The sequence below is a fragment of the Takifugu flavidus genome, chromosome 6, assembly GCF_003711565.1.
Source record: "Takifugu flavidus isolate HTHZ2018 chromosome 6, ASM371156v2, whole genome shotgun sequence".
Lineage (NCBI taxonomy): Eukaryota > Metazoa > Chordata > Actinopteri > Tetraodontiformes > Tetraodontidae > Takifugu > Takifugu flavidus.
The window spans coordinates 7,166,871-7,180,739 of NC_079525.1; the positions used below are offsets into that span (position 1 = coordinate 7,166,871).

The following is a 13,869-nucleotide window of genomic DNA, read 5'->3' on the forward strand; positions in this document are numbered from 1 at the left end:
CACACAGAGGAGGTTAGCTAGGAGAAGCTGGAGGGTCTGACTATAGATGTAACCAAACCAGCACCACTAGAATCTCAACACCAAGTTGGCATCAAGAAAGTGTTTATGGGATTAAAAAGGGAAAGCCTGCTAGCTTCTGTACAGGTTAACCACTGGAGCTTCGGCCGTCATCTTACCTTGCCATTTTTGATCAGCCCAACTTAAAGGAAACTGCAATTTTTATTTCACTGACAGTTTATTTGTATCATAAATCTATTTTGTGTCTCCCAGTCTAAAGTGCTTAGTTCTTGCCTATAAAAAAGATAAAAACATCCAGTAGTAAAACAGCAAACGTCCATCTGGAAGACAGAGATGAATCCTCCTGTCTGCTGGACGAAGAATTCTTTGTGGGCGAAGACTTCAGGGACACCAGCTGGTGAGAGGGAACAGCAGACAGTGGACGCTCTTAAACCTGCAGAAGTTGGAGACAGAACGCCAGAAGAAACACCTCAGTGGTGAGGCTTTAATCCGCCATCAAAAACGGCATCCGCTAACATAACAGGCAAAAATATCTGAGCTGTGTTTCACTTTGATCTAATCGGAGTCTCATGGAAAACTAGCTGAAAGAATAGGTGGGTTTCTGTCAAGACTTTTGTCAGACTGGGATAGTTGTCAAGGTCCTGAAACAAACCTGGGCCCATGGGAGGGAGCCTGCACGTGAAGAATAAATGAGTGTAGCACTGTGAGGAGGTGATTTACTGAGGTTCTTCTTTGTTACTTTTCCAGCAACAACATAGGAAGCTACAGAATATGACGAACAGACCTGGAGGGGTCGTCCTCTTTAGTGAAGCTCCCTTGGACCTCAATGGTGTTCATCTTGTTCTCAAACATCCCATAACTCAAAGTGACCTGCAGCAAAGAAAGCACCATTAAGAGGCTAAGAGAGCAGCAGGAGAGTAAGAAGCACCGAGGACGAAGAGCTGGGACCACCTGCTGTGGAAGGCTCCTGTGGCCGATGAGCAGAAGGTTCTCCAGGTGGGAGTGGAACAGAGGGGAGTGGACCATGGAGACACCCAGACGCTCCTCCACGATGAACCCCACCGTGCAGTCGTCAGGGAGACGGATCTTTGCCGACGTCAGCTCAAACCGGGAGCCGCTGGCAGGGAAACGATCGTTTTTCGGTCACCGTTGAAGCGATTTGAGCAAAGGTCGTCATACACGCGAAAACGTGTCATAAAGGCGAGTCGAGGTGAAAACATCACTTATAACGGATTCATTGATTAAAGGTTCCCATTCTATAGGACTGAAACTGATGAACATGTCCCTAAACAGAGAACGATGGGCCGCCTGCGTGTTTTGGATCAATACCGGCGTCTTCTTCGGTGCTGACCTTTTCCAGAGAAGGGACTAAACTTTTCTGATGGACTCGTCCACCAGTCTCCCTTCTAGTAGAAACAATTAATTATATAGCACCAGATCGGTGCTGTGTTTGTCCAGCATTGTTTGGGGCCCTTCCAGGAGTATTTAAAGCCTTTGTTGCATTAATGAGCCGTCCTGGTGTCTTGGCTAACCCAGCTAATGCTAAATAACCCAGGGACGCTCTGGGGAACACAGACGCATTCGATGGTTCAGACTCGTTTGCATGTTTGACTGTAAAGATGAAGGAGCTGGCTGGTAAATACCTGGCCCATGGCGCCATTTTCTCCGCCAGCCGCCTACTGAGGCAGAATCCCGCTCCACCTGTGGCGAACCAGAAGTGCACTTCCCTCTGGAAAAACACACACACACATACACACATACTTTAGGCACCAACCCCGCACCGGTCCCAACATGGGGCCCAACCTCAACCCAGCAGGTCTGCTGTGCAAGCATCAATATTCCTCCATCTTCTCCCCCACCCATTTATCCACTATGTTAATATTTTGATCATTTCCTCTCTTTTCCTCACTCTCGTTTCTCTTTAAAACGGAGTCGCTTCATTTCCTGTCTCTTCACTCCAGAGTCCAATTTTTTAGCAAATTCCTTTGTTGTCGTCTCATTTCCTCCCCTCTTCTAGCAGGAAATGGAGAAAATGAGGGAAGATGAGAAAGAGAGTCGTCCCTGTCCCTCCTCCCATCTGGGATGTGAAACAGGCGAGAAAGAGAAGTGGCGCGCTGATCCTTAACTTTGACATCAGCGTGTTTCCGGAATTATGGAATCAGCTCTAACTCATTTCGCGTTTCTTAGACGTGGGATCTTTCTAATTTACCTTGACTGCCCGTCCCCTGCAGCTGGAGCTTACCTGCTCCGTCCCCGTGTTTTGTCCCAACATAAATGATCAAAGTCCAGTTTTCAAAACGTCTTAATCTTGGAGCTAAAATTATCCCTAAACCAGTTGGCTGCAAACATTAGTTCGGGCATCAGGATGTTGAGATAATAGGAGGTTTCATTACCCCCAAAAAATGAGAATAAAATTTGAATCCCTTTAATAATAAATGATGGATTTTGGACTTTCATGACACTTCCTCCTGAAGCCCTTCTCACTCTCTCCTGTCTGAGGGTGTCTTTGATATTCCGATTTTAACTCAGCAGAGCCTAATGTTGCACCCAGCCTCAGACTCAGTGTTAGAGGGATTAAGCTGTATGAGTGCTCTGCTTTGGTACCGTTTTGTTGCCGTCCATCAGCTCGTGGGCAGTGATGGGCTTGTCCAGGCTTGGTTTGCCCACGTAGACGTCGCCGTCCTGGGGGAAACGTGACAGCAGCGACAGCAGCGCCTCAGGGTTCAAGTAGTTGTCGTCGTCCACGTGACAAAACCACCTGCAGGAGGTGAAATAACGTGATAATGATGCTAAAACCCAACCAGAGCTTTAAAAGCCACCAGCTGCTGCTGTTCTGGCTGCCAAACGAATAAAATGAGTTTCCTTTCAAACTCAGACAGGCTCCGGTTCTGTCTTCAGCCCGAATTCAGCAGCTGCCTCCATCTCTGCCAGCTATAGCAGGACACTTTTATAAACTGTCTCTGATCCCACAGCTAACAGTTTCATGTGAATATGAGAGGAAGAAATCTTGAGCAGGACCAGGGTCCGACGTGGGGGAGAAGTTTAGAGTAAAAAGAAGATATTTAAGTGTACCTGAAGCCCAGAGGACCCAGAAAAATATTTTAAAACAGGTAGGAAGTTAGCAGAGATCCAGCTGCCAGCTTTTTGAAGGCAGGAATTGCACCAACAACCTAAGCCTCTGCTGGCTGTTTCCTCACCTCTTGTCTGAGGCCATGAAGCTGTCATACTCTGCAGACATCTTACAGGACAGAGCCTGTTGGCTGTGGTCGGAGTGGCAGCTGGTGACAAGCAGGTTCACACCTGCACAGATGCAGGAACACGTCACCTTTATACCCATGATGGAAGATCATTTTTGATATTTTCAGATGAGTTCAGAGAGGTGCTCTCCAAATTAAGGAGACAGTCACTCTCCTTCTAACATTCAGGTTTCTTGCAGAGATCAGGTTCGTGCTGCTGCTTACCTTCTGCACGCAGGTTCTCATCCTCCGTGTCTGTGAAAATGAACGTCTGAATTGGAAAAGAAAGAAAAGAAAATGCATTAAAATGATTAATTCGTCTGGCTGGATTATTTCCTGTCCTTTTCCTCATATCAGAGAATAGATAGATGGATGGATGGATGTGTGGATAAAGAAATGAATTGATAAATAGACGGAGCTATGCTGACCTCTAGCGGTAAATCTGTGGTAAAACATGCAACGTCCGAACATCCTTAAATTCTTTGAAGCTACTTTAAACAAGTGTTGTCATTAAAATGGATTTGCTTATTACAAAAAGTGGTCTTATTTAAGTTTTTAAAGTTGGGGTTTAATAATTAAAAACATGAATTTCATAATGTCTTCTTCATCCAAGAGGAACCTGATGTGGTTAGTTCTTCCTGTGTTACTTCATATGTTTCAGACATTTTCCAGAGGGTCGTGAATCCTTTCAAGCACTTCTGCAATCCTGATTCAGTCAGGTGTAACCCCGGCCCCTTTATCTGTGCGTCCAGCAGATGGAGTTAGCTATAAAACACCGTATTGACTTGAAAATCCTGGGACAGAACTCCACCTGCGGCTGGCATCCCTGAACAATTTCATTTCAGCACGATAAAAATCTGATGAGCGCTGAGAGCCGGAGAGGTTTGCATCGGGGAATTTGAACAGGCAACAGTGGCATCACGCTCCATCTCCACACACCCTGGGGCTGTGATCACGGCCTGCGCCAGACAGGCAGTAAATAACCTCCGAGTGGGACAAATCACCCGTTAGATGAGATAAACACAAAGCATAAATCATGTTTTATTCAAGAGCTGCAAACGCAGCCTCGCCAGAAACCAAAAGCCTGAAATGTGTTTGGAAGCCTTCACGTTGGGTCTGCACCTCTGTGACTGATGCTGAGAAGAATTAGACGTGGATTCTGCAGAGGACTCCTCTGAGAGAAGCCTGGCATTTTCAAGCGTGTGCAACTCAACACAGACAACCAGCCTATTGAGAGGTGAAGAACCTGACCAGACAGAGCCGACACAGATTCTTCAGGTTCCTGCATCTTCCTCCAGCTGGCGACCATCTCCAGAAACAGGAGATGTGGTTGTTTCTGCCCAGTTGAGTTCAGACATGGTGGCGTCCCTCAGAGTGGATCTACACGCATGTTTTTTACATATATGGGTCTCTGCAGGGAACTGACGCAAAAAACGGCCAGGTCCAACTTTGGTTGCAAAATGATGGGGAGATTTTTTTTTCCCCAAAATAATTAAACTCTGAATTTGAAAAAAAAAAAAAAAAAAAAATTAAAAATCAAAAATCAAAAATCAAAAATACACAGCGTGTTGAAAAATGTGGGTGGAGTGTTGCCGTTCCGACAGCAGAGGGAGACAGATCAAGACTAGCGTGTACAAACAGGTTGCCTCGGCGCTGTGTTGCTGCAACGTGTTGCTGCGTTTTCAGGAAGGTGCAGTTCCCAACGAGCAGGTAAATGACCCAGGTGCATTCTGGGAACTCTCAGGTCTGACCTTTGACCCCTGTTTTTTGTGATTTTCACGTTAAGCAACAGTGTTTGTGTATGTGATGAATTTCTGTTCTGCATTCTGCCTCTCCACTTCCTGTTCTGTGATCAGCTTCCTTTTCAGTATTGTTAACCAGGTCGCTACTTCCCCTCAGTTCAGACAGCCTCTGCCTGCACAGCTTCCTGTGTGTGTGTGTGTGTGTGTGTGTGTGTGTGTGTGTGTGTGTGTGTGTGTGTGTGTGTGTGTTTCAGTTACTGTTCATTTTCCCCATTTTGTAACTGCTGAAAAATGTTTTGAAGTGGTAGAAAATAGAAATGTGTGAAACTCTGATCCAGGAACAGACAAAGCAAAGACAGAAGAGCATCTTCCTCGTTCACTCTGAAATTCTGAAGATTTGAGGTGGTTCTTCCAGCGTGTGTGTGTGAGTGTGTGTGCGTGTGTAAGGGAGAGAGATCACAAATGTTACTTGAACCTATCGATCAGCATCATAATGTCATTTTAGAGGTTTTCAATTTATACTTGGACCCAAACGAAATCTAAATCATCATCACTGGATTTAAAGTCGGTTCTTCTCTTGAATCATGAATACGGACATATAAATATAAGCTCATCCCCTTATGATGGACTGTTCGGAGAAGCAACAGTAATTCAAAACGAATCTAAAACTGCTGAAAAGCCCCCAGAAATGCCGAATTAAAGTTTTCTTTCCACGTGCTCAGAGATGACTGACACCCGCAGTTCAGTTGGTCACACGCACACGCACAGAGCTGTAGTTTTCTGTCCCGGCCACCTGTCTCACCTGCGCTTTGGTCTTGGAGATCCAGGTCTGCAGCAGCAGCGCCAGGCGTGTCCTGTGGAACCTGCCGGTGGTCTTCACAGCGATGAAGACCTGCTCCAGCTTCAGCCGTGGGCCAGGAACGGAGGCCGGGTTGGTGTCAGCCGCTGTCTGTGCGTGTCTGGAGGAGCGCGGCTGAACGGCTGCGCTGCGGCGCGCATGAGGAGCGTTGGTGCCGGCGCGTAACTGAAAGTCCACGTAGAGGATGATGAAGATGGCCAAGACCACAACGGGTAACCTCCGACACAGCCATTTCTTATGCATGGCAGAAAAAGTTATTCAGATTCCAGATAATGTTAAAATCTCACAAATCCTCATGTCGGTCCCCCTCGAGGTCTTCAGGGTTCAACATCCTTCAAATAACCAAAGAAAACTCAGCCCGAACGGAAACGCTGTCCGGTTTTCATCCGGTTTTCTTGGTTTATCTGAGGTGTTGCTACATTAAGACAGATATCCTTCTCATTTTCTGGCTAAAGGTCACAAAATGATGAGTGGACCGTGTCACAGTCTCCGGTTAGCCGCAAGTATCAAACTACAGACGCCAGATAAGAAACTTTCGGTCAGAGACTTCAAAATAAAAAACCGGAACTGATGAGAATTTCGCGAACTTCATGATGACAAAAGTATAAGAAATTGTTTATGATAAAAGTTATTTTCTGGTAGGGGACGTCTTTAAATCTGTATTTATAAAGTCTGTTTATAGTTTAAATACTGTAAATTGTGACATAAACAGCTGCCAAAAATGTATGTGGAAAAACCCGTTGAGTTTGGAAACATCTAAGCAGAAACCACAGTGGAACTCTCCGCCTCTTCCTTCCTGATTGGAGGTTTCTGGTGTTCAGTCGAGTCAAAATCACAATCAGAAATTAATATATCCATAAAAGTGGAACAAAAGGTTGACTTTTGAATTCTAAACTCAGCCCAGTGTGTCAGAGTTGGAGACTGAGATGGGAAAATCACCACAAGCTTTAACTCTGACCCTTTTTCTAGAGGAGTGATGAGTTCCTCCGTTCTGATTAGTTCTGTTCAGATAAAAACAGAATCAACATGATTTTATCCCGTACATGAAATAGGGAAGCATGTCCTAAATGAAAGTAGCCTTTATGAGTCATGGACACAAACATGTGTTTGTGCAGGCTGCTGAGGAGGAACTGGAAGTTCTTCTAAACTGGTGCAGTTCTGCCACCACTCTAGAGATCTGATTGATTCACCTCGGACCCTCGTTGCCACCTTTGTGTGTTTGTCCTTTCTCAGCGTTCTCGCCTTACATCCATCCCTCCCTATGTCCCTCCCCTATGTCGCTCCTCCTCACCCACTGACCAGCTGCTTTCCTCCTCTCCGCCAGGACTTGGACCAGGTCAGACCCACCACTCTTTCGTATCCATGGCAGTCCCGCAGGTAAACCAGAGAATCAGGCGGCACACCCAGGCTGGCAGAGGCCCGGCAGAGGCCCAGCATCGCCTTACGGGCTTACTGAAAAGAATCTTTTCTTGCAGGACAAGTCCGCCAGCACCTCACTGTGAACAAAGAGCCAGGGGAGTCCAGGGATGGGCCCCTTTCTCAAGGCTTTGTGTTCTGCTGGGATTTGGACCCCAGTCAACAACTGTGATTGGAGGATGAGGAGAGGTCATAAGGTTGTTGTGTGTGTTCCAACATAATTCCAACATAATTTTTAACGTGTTTTTGAAGCAGGTTCTGGGTGTTTGAGTCATCTCTATGAGAATGACCTTCTCTGCTCTTTTGGCAGCTACTGGAGAGCATCAGCCTGTCTTGTGTGTGAAACAACATCCTGACTCATCCTCAGATCTGCAACCTTCCTGCTGCAACATACTTTGATGCTTTTGCTCCTCCTGTTCCTGCCTTTTAAAGGTATATTAAGACACAATCTACACAGAATATTTGCAAAGCAATATGACAGTTTTGAACAATCTGACAACGATGCTGCTATTTGTTCATTGTCCATTTTTACTTGAGCCTAACAATTCATGAGTTTGTAAAGACATTACATAAAATTTAAAAACAAAAATGAAATTCAGAACCGTGAAATGTCTGCGCATAATGTTTCCAAGTAATTTCCTGCGCTATATTCTCCGTTTAAATGACATTGATCCGGGTTTATTCCGCTCAGTCGTTCCAGTTTGGATGGATTTAGCATTGTTTGCGGTGACCAACAGGGGGCACTATAGATACATACAGAACATTTCTCCGTGGAAGCTTACGTAAGATTGAATATTTATCAAGCGTTTTTAAGTCTTTTTACGGTGTGTGTGTGTGTGTGTGTGTGTGTGTGTGTGTGTGTGTGTGTGTGTGTGTGTGTGTGTGTGTGTGTGTGTGTGTGTGTGACTGACAAACGTTTCCCTGCAAGCAGAGGATTTGACAAGTTAAACGAAAATACAGAGTATTTTATTATCCAACTTGTATTAAAAATATGAACATTACGTCATAGCCTGTTAATGGGGATCTGCAAACATTCCGCAAAATTTCCTTAGAAATGTAATTTCTAAGGAAAAGATCCCACTGTCACTCAGAACATCACATGCAGGTACTAGTAGTAATTCAGCTTGATTTTCTCATATAAAACAAGTGAGGAATTAGTTTTTGGACTGTGTTTTGGCAAATAATAACCCAAAACTCTCTTTTCACGCCCTCAACTGTTTCTTTAATTGCTAATGTTGCCCCTAAGGCCCCAACAAAGTTCAACAACTCATCATTTCCATCTCAGATGACGTCACTGACGGGGACTTCCGGGTTCCTGACCGCGCCCCTTCACAGGAGGAAACCGGAGCAGCCGTCCCGGTCATCCCCGGGACCATTGAAGCAAGAACCAGAGCCACAGAGGCCAGTGGGACGGAGCCATGGCCCACGCCAGTATCTCGGTGACGGAGAGCCAGTTCAAGTGTCCCGTGTGCCTGGACATCCTGAAGGAGCCGGTGTCCACCCCCTGCGGACACACCTACTGCATGTCCTGCATCAACAACTACTGGGACCAGGCCGAGTCCGGTCAGTTCAGCTGCCCCCAGTGCCGGGAGACATTCAGCCCCCGGCCGGTGCTGCGGAGGAACACAGTGCTCGCCGAAGTCGTCGATAAAATCAAGCTGAGCGAAATGTTCGCGGCCCCGGAACTCTACGTTGGTGGAGACGGGGACGTCCCTTGCGACTTCTGCCCGGCGGAGAACAAGCTGAGGGCGGTCAAGTCGTGTCTGGTGTGCCTGGCGTCCTTCTGCGAGCACCACGTTGTGCCGCACCGGGAGGTGGGCACGCTGCGGCGGCACAAGCTGGTGGCCGCGGTGGCGTGTCTCCCGGAGCGGCTGTGCGCTCAGCACCGGCTGGGTCTGGAGCCTGCGGGGGGCGGCTTGGAGTGGAGCGGCGGCTGCCTGCTGTGCGAGGCTGACCAAGAGGAGCTGCATAACGTGGACGCCCAGAGAGCCAGGAGACAGGTAATATAGTCATTATTTTACCGCGATTATATTTATCAATGACCCAATTTCACCTAATTTAGAGGTTCCATAGCCGCAGGTGGATTATAAATTACATTTCCATTCAATCAAAAATGTATAAATGCAAGCAAATAGGATAATGGACATAAGACTGATAGGCTTTTTTTAATAAAAAAAAAGGTTCTTGACCACAAGGACTGTGGAAATATATAAATGTTATAAACATGTTATCAGCTGCAGCTACAGGAGACTCAGAAGAACATCCAGGAGAGGATGAGGAGAGGAGAGAGAGAGCTGGAGGAGCTCCAGAAGAGCCTGCAGTTACTCAAGGTCTCACACACATACACACGTGCAGGAATGCTAAGGCATTTTTGGAAAATAGCATTTGGATATTCTTCATATTTAACGCCTCTTGCATGGGCTCCAGGCGTCGGCCTTGGCTGTTCTGGAGGAGAGTGAAGCTGTGTTTGCAGACATTTCAGAGCATCTGGAGAAGACAAAAGCAGAGGTGAGCAGCAGGATGATGGGCTGGCAGCTCCATCCATTCGTGGTCTCGGTGTGTCCCAGTAGTTCCTGTTACAGGACATGAGCAGATTTAAATGACCCATCAAGACACCCGTGGTGCAGGGTCACAGTCTTTGCCTTTGTTCTTCAGGTTCGAACGAAGCTAAAGGCAAAGGAGCGAGTGGCGGTTGGGCGAACTGAGCGCGACATAGAGACACTGGAGAAAGACCTGGAGGAGCTGAGGAGGAGGGATCAGGAGATTAGTCGGCTCCTCCAAAGTGGGGACAGTGCCCACTTTTTACAGGTGAGGTGGAGAAATTTGAGTGGAACTGGGAAACGTGTTGTACAGTAAACTAAAAGCCATAACAAGATAGATTAAGAGGCGCATCGAAGGAGCAGCTCAGAGGGATAAATGAGTCCGTGGTGGAAAACACAGTGCCTGTTTTAGAGTTATTTTTAATTTCAGGGGGGTATTAAGCTGTACTTTCCACTTACTTTATATTTTTCTTGACCCAGGCTGCTCCTCCGCTCTTTGTTACCCTCACCAACGGTTGGCACAACAGAGCTGTCTGCCTGCCCTCGGAGGCCTTCGGCAGCGCCAGGAGAGCGCTGAGCCACCTCTGCAGCCGTTTAGAGGAGGTCTGCAGGGAGGAGGAGGATAAAATCAGCCGGGCAGGTATGATATGGGTCACATTCAGGCAGGAACCCACTTTAGAGTGGGTTAAGGTCTTTCTTTAAGATTTCTATACATTTTGACTATTTTTAGTGCTGTTTTTATATTGTGTAATGAGATTTTCCCCTATTTTATCCCACTGTGTCATTATTTCTAACTAAGTCCCTCTTATATTTGTGTAAATGAGCTTCCACGAAGTTTTACTGACTGTGTTTTTGTTCCAGTCAATGAAAACTACGTCTCTGCCGGCGAATGTGTGAAAGGTAAGCAAACGGAACATGATACACACACGCGTGCGGCTCTGTGTGTGTGTGTCAGGTCTGAGCTGAGCCGTGTCAACATGACATTTAATGCTACAATAGCGTCAAACTGAATTATTGATGATGAGACAGACACTCGTATCCAGCTCAACGGCAGTGAAATTCAGTTAAACTGTCCAAGTGTGTGTGTGTGTGTGTCTGAGAGTGTAGGTCATTGACTATATATTTGATCACTGCTGACTGTCTTTGCCCGGTTTATTACTTGACTATGGTGGTTATTATTAATATTATTGATAATATATCAATACAAAGCAAATCTATACTGTTCTGATGAGGGGAATGAAATCTCAATGCAGAGAACTCCAAACCACACCAAACACAACCAACATCTGCAGGGCAAAGTGAGGGTAAGTTGCTAAAGGAAAATGCCAATTTTTCACTTTTTAATTTTCATCAAATTACATTTTAACGTCAAGGAAACGTGTTTTTCACCACAACGTCGCACTCTCACCTGCCTGTACGGAGCAGTCTGGCAATTTGGGAAATGCGCTTGTTCATGTTCACCATCACTATCATTCTACACTTGAATTCAGGATGAATCAGTATGAATTACAGTTTAGAAGGTTAGATGATTAGTTCCTTACAGTTGTGGATAATCACAGATTCATCCTTCTCTAAAGCAATGAAGGCGAATTAATGTGGTGGAAAGTAGTTTCCCAATTTAGAGAGTTTTGGGTTATTATTTGCCAATAGTTTCTCAATTTAGGCTCTAAATATGTGTTAAAGCTGGAGTCTGGGATTTCTGAGTTGTCATTTAAGTGTTTTTCCCAAAATGCTGAATTACTCCTGTTTCCCATCTGGTGGAAATGTGAAGAATAAAGAAGCAAATTAAATCTATTGAAAACTAACCCTGCATGTGCAACAGGAAAATCTAAAATTAACCATGGTTAAAGTCACTTTTCTGTCTGCTTTGCCTGGGATTCCCTCTTTACTTTCCTTTTCTCTTAACATTTGAGTTCTTTCTTTTCCTTTGATGTGAAAATACTAGAAGACCGATTTAAAACCCTCCTCAATGTTTCCTTTTTCAGCCGCGCCTTCGTCCTTCCGTCTGTCCTCGTTGTCTCTGCAGCTGGCTGACCAGAGGATGAGGGCAGTCTTCCTCCACTGTGAGTAATCTCTGACCAGTCGAATCTCCTTTTTCTGATGTCCTTCTTTCCATCCTCGCTCTTCTCAGCACATGAGAAACACATAAGAAAGATGAAATCGGAGCGGCCAGTCTCGTGTGCCTCATCAAAGTTGGATGATGAGGAACTCACTGTATTTTTGACGTGCATCAGGAAGCAGCTAACACAATGACAGCTAACACCTTGTTAGGTGTTAATTATTTACGCTGAGGGGGATTACAGCCCTAAGTGTCATTTATCCCATCTGGGCCAGAAGGTCAGATGAGATTTCTGGGTCAGGAAGTGGGAAACATCTCTGCTGTTCAGGGTGCAGTCCTCCCTCTGTGTTACCTCTTCTTCTCCTTGGTTGAGTTAATTGCCGAGTTAAACTGGGTCAGGCTGCTGCCAGCTCACGCAGGTTCTAAAGCTAACGCCCCATTGTGGAAACACAAGCCAGGTCAAAGTATAGCGTTCTAAACCATACAATGACCTGCTGCCCTGTCCTGAGGTCCATATGTGGCCTAATGTGGGTCAGACTCAAAAGTGATGGGGTTTACTGTCTCCTGTGTAGCTTCTGACAGATTTTTTCTTTCTTTCAGGTGCTTGTCGTCTCTCCTTAGACCCCGATACTGCCCACCCCACTCTGCTTCTCCTGGAGGGACATCAAGGTGCCCACTGTGGCGAGGAGCCTCAGTCTTACCCACCTCACCCACAGCGCTTTGACTCAGTGGCTCAGGTTCTGTGCAGGGAAGGACAGTTTGGTGATGCTAGCTACTGGGAGGTGGAGTGGAGGGGCGGCGGGTGGGTCGACATCGGCGTCACTTACCGGGGTATTGGACGCAAAGGTGGGGGAAAGCCGTGTCTGCTGGGTCGCAATGAGAACTCTTGGCGGTTGAGGTGCACACATACTGGATATGCTGCCTGGCATGACAACCGTAAGACCACCGTGGCCGCGCCAGCATGCCCCAGGATCGGTGTGTTTCTGGAGCGTAACAAGGGGGCGCTGTCCTTCTACAGCATATCGGACACCGTGGTGCTGCTGCACACTTTTCGCTGCCTGTTCTCACACCCTCTGTATCCGGCGTTCCGGCTGGATCTTGACTCTACCCTGATTATCTGCCCTCCTGAGGGCAGTAATGGAAACCCATCCTAGCCCCACCCCCCTCACATCCAGGACTTGTATAAACAGGGCTGCAAACACAAGGGCTGAGACAATCAGCTCGATATCAGGGAAAATCTTCAGCATTAAAGACTTTTTTACTTTTTCCATTCACTACAAGATGAGTCAATACAGTACGTCAAAGAGGGGCAGAGTCAAATACTTGACAAGATGAGGCTGGGTTGGACCCTGAAAATCTTCCTCCATGCATGTCTCGTGCTTATCTGTATGTTCAGTTCAATCTATAATTCCAAATTTGAAAAAATTGAAAACAAATGCAGAAAATATATCACAGTTAATAACCAGTAGTTGCTGTTACGACTGGCTGCTACACATTAACTTGAACTTAAATTTTTCACAAGCAATTTGCAGGGAAAAATTACTTTTGAAAATGTACTAACCTGGTATTTAAACCCGCGTTAAGTATGAAAGCGCATTATTTCAAAAGTTTGGCAGCTGTATATGCTGGTCAGTAAATGTTAATCCCGTTGTTATTGTTTCTTAATGTGAATGTCTACACTGGTTCACAATAAACTGATCCAGAGGCCTGGAAGCCTGGTCCCACATATTCTTCTAATTTTGAAACTGTCGGCTATATTTCCCTTTTCTGCAGTTTAAACCATCCACCATTAAAATCAATGATGACTTCCTGTAAAATACTGTATTTCAAGTATTTATTTATGTTGTCATACACAATGACCAAATGCTTACATGATAAAGTGTTTATTTTATTTGTGTCTGTATGAGTTGCTACCTTAAAGAACGTTGACCTTTTTGGCCTTCAGACTAAATGGATTAACTTTAGATGCCATGAGATAATTGAATCTTTTTGGAACTTT

General features: G+C 45.8%; 2 protein-coding genes across 6 annotated transcripts; one reads left to right on the top strand and one right to left on the bottom strand.

Annotated features, from left to right (window-relative positions):
- Window positions 1-216: 216 nt before the first annotated feature.
- mfng (MFNG O-fucosylpeptide 3-beta-N-acetylglucosaminyltransferase) lies at window positions 217-6,530 on the bottom strand. Its single transcript, XM_057035205.1, has 9 exons — window positions 6,340-6,530; window positions 5,799-6,292; window positions 3,480-3,525; window positions 3,216-3,318; window positions 2,623-2,776; window positions 1,662-1,747; window positions 970-1,135; window positions 803-888; window positions 217-451 (listed from the first exon to the last, which is right to left on the bottom strand). Exons 2-9 carry the CDS (start codon window positions 6,096-6,098, stop codon window positions 400-402), a joined length of 993 nt encoding a protein of 330 aa, XP_056891185.1. The 5' UTR covers window positions 6,099-6,292; window positions 6,340-6,530; the 3' UTR covers window positions 217-399.
- On the top strand, window positions 5,791-13,687 carry LOC130527074 (E3 ubiquitin/ISG15 ligase TRIM25-like). 5 transcript variants are annotated; one of them, XM_057035193.1, is made up of 14 exons: window positions 5,819-6,067; window positions 6,971-7,068; window positions 7,180-7,232; window positions 7,331-7,468; window positions 7,582-7,703; window positions 8,557-9,271; window positions 9,506-9,601; window positions 9,699-9,779; window positions 9,927-10,079; window positions 10,292-10,451; window positions 10,673-10,711; window positions 11,065-11,115; window positions 11,797-11,874; window positions 12,471-13,687. In XM_057035193.1, the coding sequence occupies exons 6-14, from the start codon at window positions 8,690-8,692 to the stop codon at window positions 13,022-13,024; spliced, it is 1,794 nt and encodes a 597-aa protein (XP_056891173.1). In that variant the 5' UTR covers window positions 5,819-6,067; window positions 6,971-7,068; window positions 7,180-7,232; window positions 7,331-7,468; window positions 7,582-7,703; window positions 8,557-8,689; the 3' UTR covers window positions 13,025-13,687. The 5 variants fall into 5 exon arrangements, with proteins under 5 accessions (XP_056891174.1, XP_056891172.1, XP_056891176.1 ...); XM_057035194.1 differs by lacking the exon at window positions 6,971-7,068 and having other exon boundaries at window positions 5,791-6,067; window positions 7,331-7,476; XM_057035192.1 differs by lacking the exon at window positions 6,971-7,068 and having other exon boundaries at window positions 5,791-6,067.
- The last annotated feature ends 182 nt before the right edge of the window (window positions 13,688-13,869 follow it).